At 40.3% G+C, this 24510-nt stretch overlaps 2 protein-coding genes across 2 annotated transcripts; both read right to left on the bottom strand.

Annotated features, from left to right (window-relative positions):
• Positions 1-1315: 1315 nt before the first annotated feature.
• lpar3 (lysophosphatidic acid receptor 3) lies at positions 1316-7210 on the bottom strand. The gene is made up of 2 exons (XM_063494732.1): positions 6472-7210; positions 1316-1641 (listed from the first exon to the last, which is right to left on the bottom strand). Exons 1-2 carry the CDS (start codon positions 7208-7210, stop codon positions 1316-1318), a joined length of 1065 nt encoding a protein of 354 aa, XP_063350802.1.
• A 2946-nt stretch (positions 7211-10156) lies between these two features.
• mcoln2 (mucolipin TRP cation channel 2) lies at positions 10157-24156 on the bottom strand. The gene is made up of 14 exons (XM_063495537.1): positions 24053-24156; positions 23387-23540; positions 22737-22910; positions 22270-22426; positions 22000-22078; positions 21824-21920; positions 21628-21727; positions 21064-21176; positions 20755-20904; positions 18808-18909; positions 18367-18489; positions 15820-16026; positions 14517-14650; positions 10157-10559 (listed from the first exon to the last, which is right to left on the bottom strand). Exons 1-14 carry the CDS (start codon positions 24094-24096, stop codon positions 10523-10525), a joined length of 1671 nt encoding a protein of 556 aa, XP_063351607.1. The 5' UTR covers positions 24097-24156; the 3' UTR covers positions 10157-10522.
• Between the last annotated feature and the right edge of the window lie 354 nt (positions 24157-24510).

The following is a 24510-nucleotide window of genomic DNA, read 5'->3' on the forward strand; positions in this document are numbered from 1 at the left end:
TCTTATATTTGATTATTTTTTTAAAAAAAAGAATGTCCTTAGATATTTAAAAAGACATTAAAGTTTTATGGCTTTAAAAGTCCAAAACTACACAGGAACACAGGTCATCTCAGCCTAACAAACAAACCACAGAAGGTGTAAACGGCTCCACTAACTTGTCTCTCAATTTACAATTTTAATGACGTCCTTTACAACAGACATGGCATAAATACTTTACAACCAAAGAAAAGTCATTTCAGCCCAGGTTTAGATTTGATCAGGAAGTTTTCCTAATCAGCCTGCAGGCGCTCGTGTTCACAAAGGGAGGTGCAGTCTATTCAGTCGTATCCTCTTCAGGTCCTGAGAGCCCACTGTATGCCAAACCTTCAGCTGGAATCCAGTGTGTTGCAACATCATTTTACAGCTCTTTTACTGGTGACCAGCTGTTTCATCAGAGCAGCATCAGCCACTCAGCAAGCTGAAACGGATGTTTGAATAAAGAAAAGTTACACAACAAGTCTGTCTGAGTGATTTGCTGCAGGTCATAGTTTTGCATAGGTGAACTGAAAAAAGGAGACAGACTGTCCACCAGAGGCCAAACTACTCAACAAGAAGTGACTGAAATTCTCACACCAAGTACATATTTTCTGCACAGTATAGTTTCAAGAATGCTTTGCTGGATCTATTGAAAGCATAAAATAAACATAAAACTGCGTCCTGCCCAAGCTAAGCCACAGCTTTACAGTGCCCGACTTGGAAAAAAATGTCACTCTTCTTGACTAGTTCTTCCACTACAGCATTCCTTAAAAGCTAACCAGGAAGTGAACTTAACGGAAGAATCAAGCAGATATACAGAAAATCATATTGATGTCACACTTCATTTGGTTTACTCCCTCGCAGGCTTAAAGGGGAAATGTACAGCCGTGTACGCCACGCCGACTTGTTTTAATCAGCCATTCGAGTGCAGCGTCACCCGTGCTTACGCAACCCAGAGGATATGATAAAAAAAACACAGGATGATTCCCATTATGGAAGAATGGGAGGTATGTGTCCAAACATGATCAAACCCTGACAGAACAGCTCGTTTGCATTCATTAGGGGAAACAGCAGTGCATGAAGATCCCTTATCTCCATCGAACCAACTCTAGCAGTGGAGGAGTTGGCGTGAAATGTCTCTTCAGGAGACTGCTTTTAATCTGAGGACAAACACAACCCACTGAGACCAACTGGAGACATATGTAGCTTCTCTTTCAAGTCAGCTCCAGTCTCTTTTCAGAAAGATCATTCAGATCTGGACATATGTTCTCAAAAAAAAGAAAAGAAAAAGAAAAAGTTTTCAGTTCTTGAGTATACTCTCATCATTCTTCATCTCTTCTGAGGGAGGCTGGCTGTTGCCCGTGTCGTGCCCAGAGCTCAGTGGCCTGGAGTTGGCATTTGTTGACCTCTGCCGACGAGTGCCGTTGCCAATGCAGCGCATGAGGTTCTTAAAAGTTGCCCACATTTCCTCATCCTTGTAAGAGTAGATGCAGGGATTCATGACAGAGTTGAGTACAGCCAGGAGCAGGAGCCAGCGTTTTAACTTCATGACGTGACAATTCTCACAGTTAAGGCCATCCATCAGCAGAACCACCAAGCCAGGAGTCCAGCAGATTACAAAGGCCCCTAAAGAGAAATAAGCAAACTACGTCATTATCTTCAGTACGTTTCCTTTCAAAAATGTGTGTAATTTTTATACAAAGGCAGTCTGAAAAGTCGCATCTTCAACATTTTGCAGATGAAAATTAAATAATAAATGTCTTATTATAAAGTTATGACAAGACATTTTGGACATTTATTATATGAACTAAAATATTGATGAAAATTGGTCTAAAGTGGTGACTTTCAACTTTGATCCTTGCAAACAAACAAAAAAACTGCATTAAAGATTGAGGAATTAAGTCCTTTTGTTTCCATATTTTAAAAACTTCACCATGAACAGTTTGAAAAGGCAAAAACAAACAGCAAACAGTCTTCTTTGTTCTGCCTTATCATACTATTTTATCATCAGCAAGTGATAAATCAGGTTAACATGGTGTGACTGACTCTCCCACTGCAGATCATTTCATTTCTTTATCTTTTTTAAAAAAGGGTCGTTTTGCAGTATGTTTTGGGTCATGATCATTTTCACTGCTTTGGTGTATTCAGCTGAAAGAGCAGAAAGTGTAGCTTTGCACACTTCAGAGTTTATCTGGCTGCTTCTGTCTTCTGGCACATCATCAATAAACTCACTGCCTCTGGAGGGTGTGCATGCTTACGTCATCTCACTGCCTCCGCCATGTTTGACAGTTCACTTCTTTCAGAGCAACTGGTACAGCCCGAGCTCCGATTCATCTGTCCACACGCCACTTTAGAGCTGTGTTTGTTTTTGGTCATCTCTAATCTTTCCTTTCTAGTGGTTTTTCTTTACAATACATGCTGCGAACATTCACTTCTCTCTTCTGCGGACTTGAAGGCATTTTTATGTTACTGAGGTCACCGGTGTGCTCCATCTTCTTTTCAGACTATATTAAACTTTTAGTTTGGTTACTCTTATTAATTCCTCTCATGGTTTTTTTTTGTTTGCAGGATGCTGCATTTCACTTGGATTAAGAGCCAGTTTGTGACGAATAAATGTAAAGGCTTAGCAGACAGACTGAGGTGAGCAGAGGAAGCAGGAAAATGAAAAAAAGATGGTTGCTGAGGTTGTGTGGCCAGAGATGATGCAGGGGTCAGGTGATAGTTAGGTTTTATTACTCCAAAATGAAGCCAGTCTGCATTTTTCCATTAGTATCTTCTTGGCATAATAAATGTTGCTGGGCTGAGGGGGCCGCTTGTATATATTTTATTTATTTATTTGCTTCTGCCTGACCTTACGTCATGATCGGACCTACATTAACCAGAGGTTTAACATAACCACAGCCTGTAGATTTTTGGATGCTCTGTATAAACATTCAAACTGTCCGATTGCTGTGCATATGTGGAGATCAGGAATTGTGCACAAGTTATATTTTACACAAATGGAATTATGTGTTAACAAACTTCACTCCTGAAGTTAAAGCACAGAATGTAAAAGAACCACGTTGCTTATGTTTAAATTCAGCCTATTCTAGTCGAGAAACAAGTAGACGCAGGTTGGAAACACAATGCCATTATTGTGCTCAGTACTTAACTGTGTGTGTAGCATTTAATGAGGTGGGTCATGGAGGCACTGAAGCAGCCATCTACTTCAAACATGTTTGGGCACAAAGCGAAGCAACTAAAACTTTTCTGGAAATAAAAAGAACCAACAAGCATCAACCTGTCCGCTTTACTACAGCATCTCTGAGCTTTATGTCAACAGCAGGAGAAAAACATGTTTTTTTCTTGGTGTTTTTTACAGCTCACCATTTCTTTTGTCAGACAGAGGGGTGTGGGAGAAGGGTTGAGCTCAGCTTTTATTCTAAAACTCAAAAACGAGTTATTTATATGCAGCCTTCTTCTGCCTGACTTTGTTTTCATCATCTTTGATGTCCAAACGTGAACCAAACTGTAACTGAGATTCCATTAAATGGACTTCATCGTGCAGTTTTTGATGTATTCTACAAGCTCAAACTTTTTTCCTCTTAAATCTCTTACAAATAAAAAAAAGGCTTTAGAAACCCATGTTTTGAACATCTGCTCCTTTTGCTATTCATTTGTCGATTTGTGGTTACGCTTAAAGAATGAAAACAAATCTGCCGGGAGTATTACGATGCTTCACTTCAAAAGCAGGCCCCAACACACTGGGATGTGCTACATTTAAACAGATGTATGCTCAAACTACAACAACTGTATGCTGACAAACTAGTGCCATGAAGTGGAATTATAAAAAAACAAGAACAGTGATTCCTTACGCTTACTTGTTTTAAATTTGAGTGAATTTATTGTATGAAGTCGGAAAGATTATGACCAAAAAAACCAAAACAAAACACCCTAAAAACTTCTTCGAACCTGTTACAGGCCGAACACTGAGAGGAAACAGGGACACCTGTTGTTTCCTTTTACTTCTAAAGGACATTTTATGCATTAGCATATTCATTCTTTGGTGTGACAAAGGCCATAGCCATTTCCAGTCTTTCTGCAATCAGTTATTTTAGTGGTTTTAACAAAGCATGTGTGCTTCGTATGCATTTCTGAACTGGTTTGCCCTGTTGCCGTTTTTGTCTGCACAAGCAGATTTCCCTTTACCTTGGACCTGACTCCATGCCCTACAGGTTTTGATAGTCCAATTGTTTCTTACATAAGAGCTTCATTAACTTTTTCCCATAAAGCATAATCATTAAAAATAATTGTGTTACATACTCTCCAGCTACAGTTTTAAGTAAGTAAGTTTCTGTGTTAACTGTTGAAGCTTATTGCTACTGTGAGCAGAGGTGAAGGGCTTTAGCCCTGTGATAGACAGGAGATGTATACCATATCTCGCCCTATGAAAGCTGAGACAGGTTTAGAGCAAGAAGGAAATCAAAAGATAAATTAACATACTGAAGGGACGAACCTACACTTGTGTGATTACACTTCAACAAGCTATGGAGAAGTGCATCTGAAAGCAATCGCCGAAGTCCCCAAGTATAGGTTCTTTTTCTTTTTTCCCTTTTTTGGGTAGGGAGGAGGGGACGTTCACTGAAAACCAGTGTGGTGTGGTGGATGGTACGCCACACAGGCTGTGAAGCAGTGTCCTTGCAGGAAGAGATAATTACACAGCCATCTGCAATAAAGTGTCTAAACAGACAAACATCTTCTACACTACATTCAGCACTGAGATATCTGGCTGCGTGAGCTGAGAAAGATCAATGCCAGACCATTTCTCTGTAGTGTGACGCTACAACCTTCTCTTTTATCTGAAGAGCACACAAAACAAAAAGCAATCATATTGAACTCTGAGGAACTCGTCTGACCTGCAGCGCTATCAGAAATGCATCAGTCTGGCCTGCATTCCTAGCTTTGGTAACTTACTATACATAGACTGTGTTATACAGTTTGTCTTTGGACACTGGCTGCTTTTTCAATCAGTTCATTCCAGTCCTCGTACCTGACCATTTTCAAAGGAATGTTTTGTTTATTAAGCCAACTAACACTGAGGCAGCTAACTCAAGGGATAAACTATTGTTGTGTCAAGCATAAAGAAGCTATTTTAAATTGTATCTTTAGGCACTTTGTTGCCAACAGCCTGTCACAAAAACAGTTTATTCCTGAACTGAATCTATGTAAAATAACAATGATAACACAGTTTGACAGAGATAAAATGGTATGTTTGGACCACAAAGGCGATTTACTAAGAGCTGTTAGCTGGGGGGAAAGGATGTGGTGTGGAGGAGGTGGTCGGGAGAGAGGTACAGCAGCGAGTGTCTACAGCCATCTGTAAAACACGGTGGAGGCTCTGCCATGGTTTAAGGCTGCATGTCAGTCAATGGTGTTGGGAATCTTGTCAAAATGTCAAAATACCTTCAGATTTTGATCAACCATTCAACCATCTGGAAAATATCAAATTGGCAGTGACGTACTTGTTATCTAAAACATGCTGCCAATGCAGTAAAAGCATACAAGCATAAAACAGCACACAATGGCCGCCCCAGAGCCTCAAACAAAAGGCATCTTCCAAAGAATAGCTTCAAATGTCCTTCAAAGTCTGGTGAACTATTCCTGAAGACCATTTAAAGGAATGACAAGCTTGTCTAAGAGAGCTCAGGCTGTGCTGAAGAATAAAGGTGGTCATACCACATAATTGACTTACAAGTTTGTACTAACTCTGTTTTTGACTCATATTCTATATCTCTGTGCACGTTTGCACATGTTTCAATGAATTGCCGCCCATTTTCTAAGCCAAAGTACAGAAGTGGGGGGTGGCTCAAGACTTTTTCACAGTACTGTACTTAAAACAGTGTAACTTCTAATGGTCTGTAGTTGCGCTCCAGTAGAATATCCTTGTACACTCCTATTGTACCGTTTACAATAGAAAGCACTGGGAAGGGTCTGATTTTATTACTGAGCCTCTATTGAAAGGTATCCTCTTGCAAAACGCCAACAAAGGGAGCCAAGTAATGATATCCGAGGCCCTCGTCTAAGATGGAGTCGACTGAGAAGGGGAGAAGGTATTATGACAAGCGTTGTACCACTAAATCATGAATTTATGTGCCAGCGGTTAAAAAATAAGTTAAGAGTTATTTCTTATTATTTCTAAACACTCTGAGGCTACAGCTTCTCAGATGTGAGGGCACCGAATGGCTGCTGTCTGGGCAAACGCAGCAATTCAGAGATTCACTTTCTAATATTTTTTTTGCCCCTTTTATAACTTGCTTTTCCATCTTGTCAGGAACATATAGATTATAATCAAGTATCTTCAGCAGAGACTCTAAATAGTTCCTAAAGTTTGTGACAACTTTAAAAAGCACAATAGTGTTTTTATGATCCGCTGATCAGCGATACTCCTCGGGGAACTACTTTATGAGTAGCACCTACCAAGCACAACCAAGACCGTCTTCATGAGCTTCATGGGTGTCCTCTTGCGGTTGATGGAGCCGGAGGTGTGTGGCATGAGCATCGCCGTCTTCTTTTTAACGTAGGCGTAGATTCTCAGGTAGATGGACACCATGATGAGGAACACCACCAGGTTAGAGACAGACCAGAAGATCAAGTAGCTCCTGCTGAAGATGGGAGCGAGCTTGGAGCATGTGTTCAGGTTGCAGATACAGTTCCAGCCCAGACTGGGCACAGCCCCCATGAAGATGGAAATGGCCCACACCAGCACAATAAGCAGCGTCACCCTCCTCTTCGTCAGGTTGCTGTGAACTTTCCAGCTCATAACAGATATGTAGCGCTCCAGAGCTATGACTAGCAGGTTTGCCAGTGAAGCTGAGAGACTGATGTCCAGAAGACCTTGGCGGATGAAGTAACCAGTGACAGTAAGTTGCCGTGACACCTCGCCCGTGTTGAACATGAGGTACACGTACGCTATCCCTGCGAGGAAGTCCGAGGCAGCCAGGTTGGAAAGGAGATAGTAGAAAGGATAATGAAACCTTTTATTGGTAATGACAGCAGCTATGACCATAACATTGGAGACCAGGATGAAACAGCAGAAGATGGAGCCCACAACCTGGACCAGGATGAGCTGAGTGGTGTCCCATTTATCATCACCTCCGCTCTGGTTGTAAAAGAACTTCATCGTCTCATTGTAATGACAGGTGTTCTGTTCGGCCATTTTAAAAGGCAGGTCTGTGAAATGGGAAAACCAAGACGTTAAAAGCAGAACTTTTCATTATCCACGTCGATACGATGGACTCTTTAAACCTTTTGTCTCATGTTGCATCTATGCAGTCTTAGTTACCAGCTATAAAAAAGCACAACTCATTAATATCATTTATAGTCTTCTACAAATTTGTTGTGATGAAATCTCTAGACTGAGTTTTTTTCTCTCCTCCTAAGCCTAGGAAGAGATTCATTCATTTGACTCCAAAGCGCACACGCCACAGCCTGTTTACCGGGAGCCGCTCTGATTGTACAAAACTAAACTCACAGTAAACCCTCATTACTAAAGCTGAAGGGCATGACCATATATTAAAAAATCAGAGTGAAAATCATATGGACCCCATCTGAAAGTTCTATGTATGCAAACATTTCTTAGGGTAAACACTGCATACATGGTAATAAACCAGAGCTGACTGTAATACGGTGCAAGGTACACTTTTCTTCATGACTCCTTTGTTCACTCAAACTTTACTACAACCGGTCCGACTTGGAAACCAGTGGGCAGCAAAGCCAGGGGAGGAGATTCTAGCAGCGGGACAGACAAATGATAAGCACTTGGAGAAACCACAGAAAAACTAGTCGAAACTAATAAGAAGTTAACAAAAAAGGCAATTACAGGAGATCGAGTAGAAGGGAAAAAAACAGCCAGGTGAGTTTACCTGTGGGAAATGTTTGTCCTTTGTGCGTCAGCAGACTTAAAGTTGCGAAATCCTCAGTTGGACTTAATGAACATGTTTCTCCTGTAGCGCTGTGCGTCCTCGGCTGAGGACGGAGGGAGGTGACTTCACTGCGCCGCTGTCAGGACAGAGTGAGAGCAGAGCGTCTTCCTCCCCAGGTCTCAGCAGCGTGACGCAGAGGGCGTGAGCGTGGAGCCACCCACGCTCACTGCTGCTTTGGACGAGACCCCGCGAGCGCACGATGACCAAACGAAACCGATAACAAGTCAGTGATCTGAATGAACCAGCAGTTTATCAGGTAGACTACGTGACAGCTGCGGATACAGTTCCATCTTAACATTGTGACGTCTTATTTGGAGTCCCTGTCACTTTTAACATGTCCATGAATTTTTACCAGGTCAGTCACAAATACATTTCTCCTTTAAACTCATCTGGTTTCATTCCTATAAGCATCACACGGGTAAAATGTGACGTTTAACCTGTTTTTTTTTTTTTGACCCTTGCTCTCTAGTAATCGTCTCATATACACTGGAACCGTAGCGCTGGAAGGACTCCAGCTCCTAGATTGAGCTACAGAAGACTATGTGCGGTAGCTAGAAGCAGCTCCACCTTGAACAACAATACAGACATAATAATAAATATGTCTGATAAAATATTAATTACAGGTGAGGCATTTTTCCTGCATAGGCACTTTTCTTTTTGACACAACAGTATCTTAAACTAGTTTTAATGCAACTTTACTTGAGTCAGAAAACTGATTAGAGTCAGCACTGAAAAAAGTTGAAACCAATTAACCTGCAGTTTAGCACCATTACCTGATTTTCTGGTAAATCATCCTTGGAAGGGATTTGTTCCTTTGGGGTTTCAAGAAGCAGGCTCAGGTTATCCAATGGCCATTCAGGGCCTGTGCCCGGGGGTTCTCGTAGGGATGGGGCCCCAACCAAGAGGCGTATAAAAGAAATACCAAACTGTATCAACTTAGACGTTAGATTTTTAACCCATATTGTCTTGTTTATATCATACCAGGATGGCATAATTGATAGAATATAGTAGTATGTATTTTTTCTGCCCCTTTTCTCCCCTACAATGCCGAGGCTAGTAGGCTCTCCCAAAGTTAGATATCTTGTGGATTAGGTACTCCCAAATCCATGGGCACAATAGAGGAAATGTGAATAAATGTGTGTTCCTGACTCATTTTTGTAAATAATTCTGGATGAAAACCTTGCAATCAAGTTATTGAGATGTCAGTTAGATGACATGCAAGCTAATCACAATGGATTGATGACCTGAAACCTTTAGCATCCAGGGAATAGTTCTGTTTTACCTGCAGGATTTTTTTCCCCCACCAAAGAAAAAAAAAAAGTTCCTTTTTCAGTGGACACATGCCAAACGTGCCTTTTCCCAAGAAAAGCTCTCCATTACAACAATGAACAATCATCCATGAGCGAGATTGGCAAGAATCTTGAGGGTTGTGGTGTGTTGGGGGCAGAAACCAAGACGAAGATGATAACAGCTGCTTGTGCACGAAAACATAGCATCATTTTTTTTTAAACAATCTCTGGCTGTTTCATTTAGTGTAAGGATAATACAGCTTTTACAAAAGTTGTATTTTGATATTTCTTCACTAAAAGGTGCAGTGCTCTCTATTTCAAAACTGTTCTGTGAACATATATGCACACATTCCTGTATGATGCATCTGATTACTGAAGAAAGGGGAAGAGAAGGAGGAGAGGAAGGAGGAAATAAAAAACACAAAACAAAAATGAGCGAGGGCTCATCGAACATTTTTGTCCAGGGGTCTGTAACTTCATGATCCAGGCACGTTTAAGAGTCTGCAGATATCTTCTTTGCCTCATTTGTAAACTAGCTTTGAAGATTTTAAACAGCTGAATGATAAAATACTTAAAAAAGAAAGAAAAGGCAACCTATTGGCCAGCGTAGCTGAGAAAATGTGAGAGAAATGTGATGCTTTGATCTTATCAAACTAGGAGCACAGCTCTGCAACAGAAGTCATGCTCCAGCTTGTCTTTACCTTTAACCTGCTGGTTTCTACACTGATCGAGCTGAATCATCGTTGTGTGTTCATTCAAAACTAGTCTTACTCAATCACAACTCTGCTGGAAACATGTTTGTGCACTTCAGAGAAAACTCATCCCCCCACTCCCACCAGTGACATGATTACATTTAAATAAAAAAGGGACAAATAGGAAGATTAGCCTTGCTGCAATCTTTACTTAACACTTAATAAATTAACTTTAATGTTGTACATTCCCCAACAGCACTCAACCAAACTCCTTGACCAAATAAACATCTAAGCAGTATTATAAACGTATACAATTAATCCAAGCAACCACTTCTTCTTAGTCCCAGTTCCAGCTCCGCATCTTGAGCTCCTGACTCCCGTTCAGTGGAGGGAACTCATGTGGCCTTTCTTATTGCACCTCACGGGATATTACACCTGTTCAGGTAAGTCTACATTCTCCAGGATTTTTCAGTGTTTCAGCGTTGAGAAGTTTGTCTCAGACATGTGAAGTATTGTTCCCAGCATTTTCCTCCCTAAACTGTCTCATCCAGAGGCGGGGCAGCCGTCAGCTGATAAGTATGACATCATCATTTGCTGGAACTCTGTAATGGGAGAGGGAAGGAGAGAGAAAGAACCCATAAAACCACCAACCTTTCATCATGACAAACTACAGCACAGGCCTCTTTTCACTCAGATGTTCGATTACGTGGTTAACTAATGCTTCTCTTTAGAAAGCACCAATATGTTAACAGTAAATCCCCTTGAAACTTTGTTTACTCATAAATGATATGAACCAAGTTCAACAAAGAAAAATAGGTGGTTTCTACTGGTATTCAAAATCGGCCTCCTCTAGTTTCAAGCAAAGCAAGCAGTGTACGATCTTAAATAATGGCAGTATCCTATTTATGGGACTCCTACATGCTTGTATACGAATCACCTTGCATGTCCCAGGTTTTCTCAAATGTGCTCCAGCTTTATTAAAGCTACACGGGTTGTTCAAATCCAGGGTACATGCCATTCTAAATGTAGCAACCAAGGCAACACTTATTCCCAAGTGTATCAATATTATGTTGGGATGATACATCCAACGTGTTACACAAGCAGACAGGAATTCTCACTTTAGGGCATAATCTTGCAACACTATCGTGGTAATGTTCTTGGGATAATTCCCATACACGCATCATTAAGGGCTTGTTCTCCAATCTGTAATTTCACCTTCACGCAGGTTTGATAGTAACACAAAGCAAAGATTTGCACACTTCACTGTATCAAAGTAAACCCACCAAAGAAAACTTCAAGTTTAAACACTTTGTTTTTAAACATTTAGATAATTTTCCTTCATTTTTATGATCTGCTGTAAGCAGAAAATTTACAGTAGGATTCCAGTTTTGAGCCGGATTTTGATGATGATGAGACCAAGTGAGCAAGGAAGTTGTATCTAATCATTTTGTTGTCAAAGGAGAAAAAAAATCTTGTTGATGAACAGTGTGGCTCCTCCTTTCAAACAAACTTTTATTGTACAAAAGGACGAGTGCACGAGGGTAACGTGCAGACTGCATACAGGACAGAAACAACGACATTATGCTGCTAACATATTTCAGCTCTTTGCAAGCACAGACAGCACGCTAATGCTAAGCTAGCCAAGAACCCAGAGTAAAAGCTGAGTGAATGCAGACCCCAGACCAGCACAAAGACCCTGAACTTCAACAGGTAACAAACTGATGCACAGTCAGCCTGCAGACTCCACTTCTATGTAGAATCACTCCATCTTTGTGCAGGTTTTTACATTTTTAACTGGTAATTATGAGATGTTTCATGATGTGTATGCCTTTCAGGACCTTTTTCAGTGCAACGAATTACTTTCTCCTGGGAGTAAATCAGTAATGTAATGCAATACTTTTCTTAAAAGTGTTCTGTGTTAACCCCAACACTGACCATAACAAAGAGTGTAAATCCCTCCTCCTGACCACACAGGATACAATTAATTTGCATGAATGTAATGTCTCTGATATGAGGCTTAGCAATGGTGGTGACTGTCAAAGCGAAACCAATGACAAGACATGAATGTTTTCTGTCTGATGATGACAGAGTGCCCCAGGCTGATTAAAATGACTCCCTTCACCTGTCCTGTTTTTAAGATAAACATCATGATCCACACTGACACATTCATATTCCTCAGTACACCGGATTAAAATGGAGGCTCTGCTTTTTATTTACCAAATGCTACGGTGAATCATAGTATCGGAGCTCCGCTGACTGCTGCTTTCTTTTTCCTACTCGTGCATGTGAAACTCCAGGTGGAGTCTGATCAGCCTGCTCTGAAACTGAAAAGTCTGAGTTGCTGATCTCAGAGTTTATGATGGGAGTCAACATTTTGTTGAACCCACTTTCAGGAATAATCTTTGACGGACTGCAGCTGACGGATTTAAGTCCAAATACTGTTAAGTTTACAACCTTTGTCACACATATACATTATATTACATTTAATTGAATTCACAAGAGTCATAATATACAAGAGATAACAAACCTGACGCTTTTGGTAAACAAGTTTTAAATCCAACCCAAGGATCACCATCACTTCCCAACTTCCTTTCCAAACAAGGTAACAGATCCAGATGAAATTTCACCCAGTAAGACATTAAAACGTTAACTGAGAACACTGATCTAATTTTTGCTGGGACAGTAAGATAAGGATGCTTGTAAAAAATGAGATTTAGCCAGGTCAAAGGCTGCAAATGAATGCAATTATATAGTCAGTGCAAATGTACAAGAGTACTAATAAGAAAATTGAACCAACTTTAAAAGATGGTCACCAATTTCAACAGAGGATGTACATTACACATCAGTACATAATGGCACTGTAAATGAAACTAGACTTCCTTAAACACTCAAGGCAACCAGAGCTGGAATCCCAGGAAAGCTGGGTGATAGAAAACGGCTGACAAACATCCAAAAACAAGCCCAAAACAAAACCCTCAAAGTCGGCGTGTTAATGTCTGCTGAAACAATGACTGAAGAGCCCCGAGGGGGGAAACAGACTGTCTAAGCTCCAATATGTCATCATAACACATACAGCAAAGGAAACTTTTCCCAATGCCAGGACTTTTCCAATGAGTACACAGCTACAGATCATTTTTACAGTGTGTACAAACATTCAAAGCTCTGGCAGGAAAAAAATAACAGTTTGGTGGCAAACGCGAAACACAGCTCTATACAACAGTAGTTGTTTTACTGAGTAAACAACATCTCATGCACTCAGTCACAAAACAGTCTCGTGCTTCTGAAGTGGAATGATTGTGATGATGGCTACAGAAACCAATCCTGGTGTCCGTTTACAGCAAAACATTCTCCTGAACAGAAACATCAACTTCACAATTGAGTAATGTGCTGACTGTGATGGAGGAAGTGTTGTTGGGCGCAAACGGGGGACTGCGCTGCCGTTTTAAACGATAACGGGAAATAAAATGAAACATTTCTCAGGCATGTTAAACACTTCATGTTATCAGACAACCAAAAAGAGGTTAAGTAAATGATAAAGAGAGAACACAGTGTGAGGTCGTTCTAATAAAACCACGCACAACACAGCCGCTAAACCAGTCTCTCCAGTGCATTCAAAACCGTTTTCGACTAACCACTGAACCTTTTCAGCTCATTTTGAATCACAGTGTTTACCGTGACCTGTGCATTCAGGGACGTAACACAGTGAAGAGGTAAGAACGGCTGGGAGTTTAAGGGGAAGGTGGGGGCAGGGGTGTTCCTCACAGTGTGGAGGCCCTCAGTTTCTCTGTAATCAGCCCATCACTGGGTGTGTCAGCATAGCTCCCACCACTAATTTCATTGCTCTCAAACCACGTAAGACAAAGCCAAACCGCAGCGTGGAGGAAACTCCGCTGCAGTCTGCTGCCTGCCGATGATGGAGATTGGCTCATGGAAATGGAATGAGAAGAAAACACCGACATACAGAGGAGTACGGTGTCCGTATATCATGGCAACAAGGTGTAAGCGACACAAACTCTGTTTTCATTTCTGAATGTTACCATGAATCCTGTTTATTTGTACACGACTGAAAGGGAGAGTGAGAATGTAACGGCGTTTCCTCGTCATTTCTCTGATCAACTCACTTTTGATGCTGGTGCCAGCTCTTTTCCAAAGACTTAATGAATCTTTCCCAAGAACCAGAGATGTGTTTCACTCTGCCAGCATGACCGTCAGCATTCATGTTAACAGTAACTAAAAGTGACAGTTGTTTTGACCATCAGTTGATTTAGATATTGATTGATGGCCAAGAATTAAGAGGTTAAGACTACATCTTCTTCTCAAGCTAAGACCTAAGTAATAAGCTAAGCCAAGTAATAGCCCTAATAGTCAACAAGCAACCGTCAAACTATAATAAAATCCTAAATCTCACTGGCTAACAAACTCTAAGCAGGTATTTAAAACACAATACCTCTTATGTTACATTGATGTTTGTAGAGAACAGGTTCCAGGTGTGGCTGAGTGTGTGAAGAGAGATTAAATATTAAACCAGCATTCCAACATGACTGTGAACAGAATCATACCGCTGGCAGTAGCAGAGTACAGAGTGTCTGACGCTGACGTCTGTCTGATCGCTCTCCTCTATATTAGGCAGCTCTGTCGGCTCGTGGAGAAACTTCTGCAGGTCGGTCTGCGGGAACCCATTTTTCTGGTAACTCTGTTAGCAAAAAGAAAAAGTCCAAAATGCATCACATTCAAAGTCAGAGGACAAAACTTTTTCCATGCTAGATTTGAGAAATGCACACCAATTTAATGCATATTGTAGACTCAAGCCCACAAAACTACAAACAGGTACCGCAATGACTGAAACATGGATTGAGAAACATTGTGACTGGTTTCTTCACATTTTTCTTCATAATTTAAATATGAAATAAATTAATTTTATATAGATGTGATATTCACTGATTGTTGTCTCCTCTCAGCAAGATGCAATTACATTATTGCCTAAGGGACAAGCAAGACAGGAAGTAAGATGTAAGAAGAGCACAACATGCACTTAACCAACCCCCCCCCCTCCTCTGCTGCTTATTTGGTTCATCGTAAGCACCGATGCCCACACAGACACACACACACACACACACACACACACACGATCTCCACTCAAGTGGTCATACCACAAACAACTAACCTGGATTCATGCAGGAGGCACCCTAGATGCCCAAGTACCGTTCTACTGAGCCCCTTTTAAATAACTAAGGTCTTCACCCTTTTTAAGAAAGAACCCAGACACCCTACTGAGGAAGCTCCTTCTGGCTGCTATCAACAGCTTGTGGCCATGTGTGGGTGGGGGGGGGCATAAATCACCCAGTAAATCGGCAGCTAATAGACAAAGCAATGCCATCTCCTCCCACAGCAGACAGCTACAGCATCCTCATTACTGCAGATGCTGCACCAATCCATCTGTCAATCTCCCGCTCATTCCCCGACTCATGAACAGGACCCTAAAGCCACTTTAACTCCTTCAACTTGAAGGAGTTGCTTCCCAACCTAGAGTGAGGACACACTACTTCACTTCTCATATGAATGCACTCAATTTGCATCATCCCTTCTCTTTGTCACGTAGCTAGACTTAACCTGTAACACTGATGTGGCATTTGGTTGAAGAGTGGCAATCTCACACAGGGACATCCCTTTTTTGTGGTTCTGTCAGAAGAGACGTGAACATGCCTTTTGTCTTGCTGGCAGAAAGCTCAAAGTACAGTAAGGATTGTTGTTCAGTTTTAGTCCACATTTTCCACACTCCTGTCAGGTCTAACAAGAGCCAAGAGTTTAATTGACAAAATGCCACAGTTTTCAAATGACTCGCACTCGGTAACGCAGAAGTACCTTGATGGTCTCATAGGCGTCGGTTATAAGAGCGATAAAGAGCGACAGCACCATGTAGATGAACAGGGAGATGAAGGAGTACAGGTAAGCCCGACTGAAGAGCCACACCAAGGTGTTTTTGTCCTTAAGCTGGGCGAAGGTGGTGAACATGTCGTCTCCGTTCAGCAGAGAGAACAGGCACTCTGCCACCAGACTCAGGCCCTCAAACTACAGAGAAAGAGGGAAATAACAGTGCAGTGAGCAGTTAACAAATCCACATAAATTTGAGATTTCCTGGAAAACAAAACAAATGAGAAGATGGAAAGAAATTTGTTACATTACTGCAGTTTTTCTTCCTTTTTAAAAAAAATAAAATAAAATGTTATACATTTGGTCTGTAAAAATGCCATAAAATGCAATTAAGTGTTAATCACCAACTTCAAAAGAACGACATGACATTATTTTTCTTATAAATTGCAATAAAAATTCTTCACACTGAAAGACTGTTTTGATCTTTTAAGTAGCTAATGTAACAAATGACAATGACTAAGTCTTAGGTCAAAACCCAGTTTATCACAGAAAGATGAGTCACTTCAGATTACTACCATCAACATATTAAACAGGCAACAGAAGTGTTTAAGAAAACAGCCTGAATGCTCAGTTATAGGCCAGCTTCACTGTGCCTTGATTGTATTGATCAGAGATTAAAGAAAACTTCGGGTTTCCAAAAGTACTTGGTTGTATTAAAAGAAACGCTGGACCTTAATAATAAGACAATGAGTTAGACTGAAAGACTGATAGGAATGATGCAATAAAGGAAAAAAGGGAGACAGTTGGTTAAAAGAACCAATCAGAAAGCCAGACACAAAACAGAAAGAAGTCATGTTCCACGAGAATGAGATAGGATCTAAAAACAACATCACTCTCAGACACTATGGATCCAGCTGACAGCACTTGAAGACGTGTGGAAAGGAAAGTCTGGGTCATCCCCTGTTGATTTCCTTCTGTAAATAACCTGAGGATCCTGGAAACGCTTACAGGTCACTACGGGGGACTCCCCGAAACACCGCAACATAAATATCCTAAAAGTCTCCGTTGACTGCATCGCTGCGCAAACGTAAAGAACTGTAACACGGCTGACGTGAAACGCTGGCATAGCAGAGCTGGTTGCACAAATGGTAGTCGGGTAACAGTTTACTTTTCCTGTGGGCCTGATAAGAGTCTATTTCATTGTTAAACAGAGAAAAGTGTACTTAACAGCTAAAATGACCTGCTTGAATGCCTTCAGTGCACCAACCGTATGGATGCTTAGTTAGTTCCACAGACAGGCATTCCTAAACATGGGAGGTAGTGAAGTGACATAAAGGCAAACATAAAAATCAGCTCACAATATATTTACAGTAGTTACTCCTCTTCAGCTCAAGATTATCAACAATTTAGCCAGTGAGATGCAAGATGTGAGGCAGCTGTTCTCAGGCTTTCCCACATCTGCCTCTGCAGATTAGGAGCTCTGCCGTGTTTAGACGCCTACTTCTGCTCAGACTTCCGTAAATAATTTATCTTAACAAGCCAGAACAGCTAAACATACAGATCACTGTCTGGGGAGCTCCCAGTTAAGGTTAGAGTTTTTCAGGATTTTAAGAAGTGCTCCAAATGTTGGTCAAGTCCAGCTGTAATCTCCACAAATTCTTAAAACATGAGCCGTTCAACTTTGTTTCATACTTGTATGCATAAATTTGGAGGAAACTGCTTCTTGTAGCCTCTTTCAGTTTGAGATATTTGCTCCGTTTTGGGGCAGTTGGCCCAAAACTGAATGTGGCATAATTCTGTTGCTAATCATCAATCATTTGATTCATTCCTTCTCACCTACGGGTGCACATACATCAGTGTACAAATGAAAGTGTTATGAATGTGGCAGCAATCACTGTACAATGTTGAAAACCTGGTCACCAATGAAGCAGCGAAAAGCAGCCAGTGAAGCAAAACAAGCATTATCATGCACTGACACCTAGTGGCAGTTTTATTTAGAGTCTTATAAATGCACTGTGAACTCTAGCTGCTCCTGTACAGGGAAGCCAAAGGCCATGTGTACACTTTGTTCAGTTTGAAGAGCAACATGCTGAAATAGCAATTTGAAAGAAACAGCTTGGAAAACCTGATGGGGAAGTTAAAATTTAAATTCTCCAAGTCCAATCTGACAGTCATCATAAAAATGAAAGTAACGTACAACCACAGTTCCAAAGAAGTAAATAAAACATAAAGTAAACTGTCAAATAAACAAATCACTGATTTGCAAATCTCATAAAACTCATCAAACTCAAACTCTGAATATCTCATCTACAGGTCATCCAGAGTCTGAATCTGGGACACGATCAAAAACAATCACCTAAAACACTATTGTAAGTCAATTTTTTTTAAAAGATGTGCACTTTTGGGAGTTCCTTAATTCAATATCTGTAGCGTCAGCAGTATTTCGTGAGAAAGAAAAAACATAAACCCTGGATTGTTTCCCCTGCATCTCTGTCACACCCATCATAGTGATTTCCTCAAAACCAGTTAGAAAGTTACCTTCTCGTGGTACGGTCCCAGTACAATCCATCCACAAAAAGTATAGCCGAGGTAGATCATGCCAGCACAGCAGCAGAAACGCAGGACCTTCGGAAAGGCTGCCTTCATGGTTAGGATCAGCACCTAAACTTGAAAGAAATATACTGTTTTTAAGTGAATTTTAAACCTTATGAGACAACAAATAAAGATTTATGTGAGGGTGGAATGGACTGATACAGGTATACACATGTGCATGATGAGAATTAAAATAAATATATCATTCTCACAGCATATTAATACAAGTTTCTCCATCACTGTTGCATTAAGCTTAATGAGGTGAGCTCCTGCTTAGTATCTTGCGGCTCCTCATTGAAAGTTCTCACATGAAACAGACTTCAAACTTCGAGATCATAAATGTAAAACATTAATGCCTTACATCAGTCGTGCTGAGCATGGACTCACATTGTATTTCTGGAAGTATCCCAGGTACCTGATCACTCCAACCCACACCAATAATGTAGACGTCCCCAGGAAGATACTGCACACGTCATAATTTGTAAGGTTCTACAGAAGAGAGCAGAGAAAGTCCATGATTAGGAATGAAATGATAGTTCTAGAAAACTCTGTTACATAATTACACACAGTGTACATAAGTTATATTACAGTAAAGCTGGTTTTGCTGTATGATTGCAGTAAATGACATAGTCTGGATGATTATTTTATTGGGGTTCAAAGTACAAAGTGAATGTGAAGCCAAGGAACGATAAACCTTAACATGCTTTTATGCTTTAATGCATGTGCACTGAGAAGAAAACTATAAATGTAAACTCCAGGTTTCTTAAAGGACGGCTTCACTGATTTTGCAATTTCTGATTGTGTCCAACCGCTCAAAGTTAACATCAACGTCCGAATCGCAGTGCAAAGTATCGTCAGTCACGCTGAAATTTGGTTTGGAATTTAAAGTCATGTTTGATTAAAGGTCCAAACTGTCCTTTATAAGTCTAACAATGTAATTATAAGATACTAAAACCTAACTGGTGAATTAATGTTGCAATCAGACAACTTAACCTCCACTGAAAAGTTATTGTAGTAAATAATAGTAGAGCTTCACCTACAGTGACAAATTATACAAAAGAAGTAAAGTTGGTCATAAATGAGTGTTTCTAACTCTTTAAAACACTCACATCGGTGGATATAAATAAAACATTAAAATAAAATCAAAATAATGAAATATGATAAAAATTTGCCTATACACTAGAGATGGCAAGATACCACTTTATGTCCGATACCAATATCATAAATTTGGATATCTGCCGATACCGATATGAATCCGATATAGTGTATTTTTTAATCAATAAAACATTTTTTTAAAATATCTTGCTGCATTTTGTAAAAGTTCATACTCACGTTTAAAAAAACAAAACAAACAAAAAACAAACAAAAAAAACAAACAAACACTAAAGCTATTCAGTTATACCTGTATGCAAAAAAAATACACGGCACCCAAAATATTTCATAGCTCAGCAACACTGATCAATCTAATAAACTTAAATCCTCTATCCTCCCTATTCTGGCGTTTTACAGAGTACTAAGCAGAAATATTAAACAACCTAACTAATAGGGTTGCAAACTCCCAGCAAAAAAAAAAAAAGAAAAAAAAGAAAAGGGAACCACGCCTTCCACCTCATGATGCTTAATCGACGTAATCAACCTTAATCAAATGCACGTGTAAACAAAAATGCACAGAAATCAATTATTTTTCTGCAATAATTAAATAGATTCAACATCTTTCTTCAACAGAACTGCAGACTGCACAGATGGTATCTTCCCAAAGGAAAAAGTACTATAGCTTACTAGGGTATATTAGACTTAACAGTTACTATATACAGTAATGGACTTCTATACATTTTACATCAGATTAAAACTTTGGTTGTAAGATTCAGATAATTATTTATTAAAAGCTAGACATTTTAAATGAGAATTAGAAAGAAAAGTATTTCTTTGTGCCCCCTTTTCCCTGTTAATGCCCTATCGGCCCCCCTGGCTAAACTTTGCTAGATCCGCCCCTGCACAGTTACCAGCCGTCAGCTACGCAGAAAAGGATCCTGGTCTAGAAAGTAATATTAAATAAATTCTAACAACAGCTTATCAAGGTTAAACGTGCTGCTGTTGTTCAGCCGCTGGTTTCCTCTTTCTGGTGCAAAGTGGGCCAAAAACAAAGAAGAGAGACGGACTCGCGACAGAAAAGCCGATCAGCTGATCACTGATCAGTTTCATGATTGAAGTAGCAGCTTCAAGATATATATTTTCAAATCTTCTGCAATTATTTGACACATTTTAAATGACAACTGAATTATGGGGGGTATGGTTAAACACCATTGCAAGAAAGAAAGGGATTATTCATTTTACCTTTGCTTGTATCTCCATCTTCAGAATCGATCCAATTATGGCCAAGAGGTCGCTGACGATGACCAGCAAGTACCAGCCGTTCAGAAACTCCCTCTGGTCGTCCTCGCACACTTTCCGATTAAAGTTTTCATGGAAGAATCTGGAGAACCTCTTCAAAATAAAACAATGGAAATTCAGTCAATTTAAAAAACTAAACAAACACGCACACAAAAAAACCCGCACAATTCCTGAAATGAATGTGTCTTTATCCACGATGTTTAAGTTAATGTAAAAAAAAGAAAAGGTAACTGCTTGCATGGTGTTGCTGACCTGGAGTAACCTGACGGCCAGTATGATGGAGCGAGTGCACAGCACGGCTGATGTGAGGCACATCAGAATAACGAAGGCATCAAATACCAGCAGATAGTGTGTGTTCTTCTGAGCTGAAATACACACACACACAAAAAGAACAAGTGTGGGTGTGAGAGGGTTTATCACTCTCAACTCCCTCACACTCACAGTTCTGACACTGATAATACAAGTCTGAAAGCAAACGCCTCAGTTACAGGAAACTGCCCAGTCCTAGTACAAGTTTGGAGACAAATCCTTCCACACACTAACAATGTGGTGAACAAGCTGCTGCAATACAAAATAAACTGGACCACAAGGGTCTCACGCAAAATAAGATTTATTTTTATTTAGTTTGATTCTTCAAAACTTGACAACATTTTGATATTTTTACAAATATTCCAAACATGCATTTGCAGGCTGACCTGTTGTTTTACTCAAATGTGAAAAACAGTTTTCAAAGCCATAACCTGTCTCATTCCTCTCTCACTTGTTACCATTAATTATTCATTTTTGCTTTGCTTTGGTTAGAGAAGTTCACCTTACCCGTCCCCGATATCTTCCAGTCTCGGCACGCGCTGCTTTCAGCGTCTATGTCCAGGAATAGTTTCACCTTTCCACTGTGACACTGGTTATCGAACGTTATCTATCAAATCAAAAGGGATCCAGGTGTTTATATGTGCTTCAATCCAGCTGTGTTTGCTGCTTTTACATGGCGTTAATAATGCCAAGAAATTTATACCGTAACAAAGAAGGAGTAGCAGTCGGGTAACTCTCGCGAACGCACCGTCTGGAGGTTGATTCCCTTCAACTGGAAGGTTATTTTGATGTCGACAAGTCTGAAAGAGCAGCGAAATGTTTGATTTAAAAAGGGGATGCCAGCATGTAATGTAAATATTTTAAACGGGCACAGCATACCTGTAAAAATCCAGATTAAAAAAGGATGAATTCTCTGTTCTCCACAGGTTTGCAGTCTTTGGATCGTGTGACATACAAACTGAAGAAAACCCATCACATATATGTGGTGTGTAAAAAACACAGACACAGCTTTTGTTTCCCTCTCAAAATTAGTTCTTATACTAAATTTTAAATTTTAACAACACTATGATCTTAATTATCTAAATGGCAAATCTGAAACCAACTTCGCCGTGTATAACAGCAAACTGACATGCAAATTTTCCCTCTCACCCGTCTCCAGCTGAGCATCGATGTCATAGGTCTCATCTGAAGGCTCCACGCTGCCCCTCCTATAGTACTCTTTACACATGGTGAGGGGCAGCAGCTTGCCATTTTCATCCTCTGCGTAACTGATCGGGCCCACGGAGAGCTGGTCCAGCTGACTGTACTGTACACAACAGGGAATTTTAGGAAAATTAAAAAACAAAAAACAAAACAGAAAACATTCCAGGGTGACGAGACAATATAAAGAAGCTGAAAACTGGAATATCGCAGTGAAACACGATAAAACAAGAAATTCAAAAAATAAAGCCGTTCCAACTCATGTGATGCTTAAATGACACCAGATATGTTTATATGAACATTGGATTGGAGTCCTCTTATCACAGTGTTGGAGTTCCTGATGTGTGTATTTTATAGTAAAACTCAACACTACATACACTTCATAATACTACAGTAAAAAAGTCACTGTTACTTGCCTGATCCATGACATAAAACAGACTTTCATAGACGTCGTGCTTTGTGTAGACGGCAACACTGTAGTCGTCCTCATCGACCCCGCTGTAGCCTTTTAAGAAAAGGTTTTTGAGCGCCATGGTGTTCTCTTCCTTATAGGAAACCACCAGCTGGTTGTTGAGGCCGAAAAGGACGAGCTGTGGGGAAAACAAGAAAGGAGATTGAACATATACGCGTCTTATTCCTTTTGAGGTGGAAAACACATGTTATAGTAGCTTTACATTTCTGACATACCACTCAGTTGGTTGGGCCTTTTTAAAAGGAGATTATCCCAAACTTCAGTCATTATGGACATGGATTATTGCGCAATCTCCTACAGCTACGCATTTACAAGTAGTTTTAAACTGTTACGTGAGATAAGGTGCTTTAAAGATGTTTTTGTTGTTTTAGGGCCATGTGCTTCTGAAACAATACAAATTTAGCAGCAAAATAAAGACAAACATAAATATATTCCTTTATTCTCCCATTTTAAGCAGGACCCTCAGTGTAAGCATGTGTATATACACACTGCTCTTGGCTGCATGCCTTCGATTACAGATTACAGTTCCAGGAAGCCCCTTCTGAGTGCTGCTTCTTTCCTGGTCTTTCCCAACATATTTCCCAGTGCACATACTTGTGTGGTGACCATGATGATTTTCAGGATCTGGACTCCCATTTTCCAGGGAATGTGTCTTCGGGCTCTGTACTTCTCACAGGGGCTCATGAAATAATACCTCAGGTCATCTCTGAGGCTCTCCTCTTTTATAATGTCTTGAGTTATGACAGAGCTGTAAGACAACACAACCATCATGCAGATGACAGAAACAAATCGCAGTGCTGTGGGCTACACAGTTAAAACATGTGGAAATGAACGGATGGTGAGAGGAGTTAAACGGTTCCTCTACGAAGGAAGAAGAAAGCAGCCATAAGGCTGAGAATGCAGAAGTGAAACTTAAAAAGAAAAACAGTTATTTTATCAGTTCTTGTTGTTGCGGTGTACCAGACTGGTAATCAATCACACAGAGAGATCCGTGTACGAAGTTCAAGGTTAGCTCAATAAATGTACTTTCACCATTTCCCCCAATTGTTTGTCAACCATAAACAATACAAATCCAAGTCTCCAAGTTAGAAAACGCCACGTTAAATTCAACCCTGATCACGTCATGAAAGCTTCCAGATGAGTTTCGCGGTTGTTTTTAACGCGAGACACAAGTTGTTACATTTTAACATGCGGCATTTCAGAATTACGAGGTAACAAAACTATATTTGAACGCAACTTATTTAGACATAAAACGCTTACCTGACTGAATTGCTTCTATCCAAATATCGAGAAAATAACTCCATTGTTGCAAAGCAAGGTGGGAAAAAAGCCAAATGACTGAAGGGAGATTATTAAATGTCAGCCGGACAGCTCCGGCAGAGAGTCAGAGAAAACTCTGCTCTGCCGCGCGTGTGCTCCGCGAGACCGCGACGCTTTCAGTCAGCCAATCAGGAAATGGGTTTGAGGCGGCACAGGTGCGCAATCTACGAGTGAACGAGTGGTCACGGAAAGGCCCGAAGCATAATATTGTTAAGAAACTAGATTTAAATAGAAAAAATAAAATAATAATGAAACGTTCCTGTGTATGTGAAAATCAGTGTGTCAGTGTAAAACCTTTGAACTGATTAAAACCTGGAGCAGTTACTGATATAAGGAACAAACTCCACAGAAGACATAAGATACTTCTATGTTTCACAGGCAAGAGTCTGTAGGTCACG

Source organism: Pelmatolapia mariae, linkage group LG15 (genome assembly GCF_036321145.2).
Source record: "Pelmatolapia mariae isolate MD_Pm_ZW linkage group LG15, Pm_UMD_F_2, whole genome shotgun sequence".
NCBI lineage: Eukaryota > Metazoa > Chordata > Actinopteri > Cichliformes > Cichlidae > Pelmatolapia > Pelmatolapia mariae.

What these genes read in the sequence shown, in the direction of transcription:
- lpar3 (XM_063494732.1), bottom strand. Translation starts at nt 7,210, where the DNA reads ATGGCCGAACAGAACACCTGTCATTACAATGAGACGATGAAGTTCTTT. An exon ending in GACGGTCTTGGTTGTGCTTG is followed by an intron (nt 1,642 to 6,471) that starts GTAGGTGCTACT and finishes ATTTCTCTTTAG; the next exon opens with GGGCCTTTGTAATCTGCTGG.
- mcoln2 (XM_063495537.1), bottom strand. Translation starts at nt 24,096, where the DNA reads ATGGAGTTATTTTCTCGATATTTGGATAGAAGCAATTCAGTCAG. An exon ending in TGTTTTATGTCATGGATCAG is followed by an intron (nt 22,427 to 22,736) that starts GCAAGTAACAGT and finishes TGTTGTGTACAG; the next exon opens with TACAGTCAGCTGGACCAGCT. An exon ending in CTGGAAGATATCGGGGACGG is followed by an intron (nt 21,177 to 21,627) that starts GTAAGGTGAACT and finishes TGTGTATTTCAG; the next exon opens with CTCAGAAGAACACACACTAT.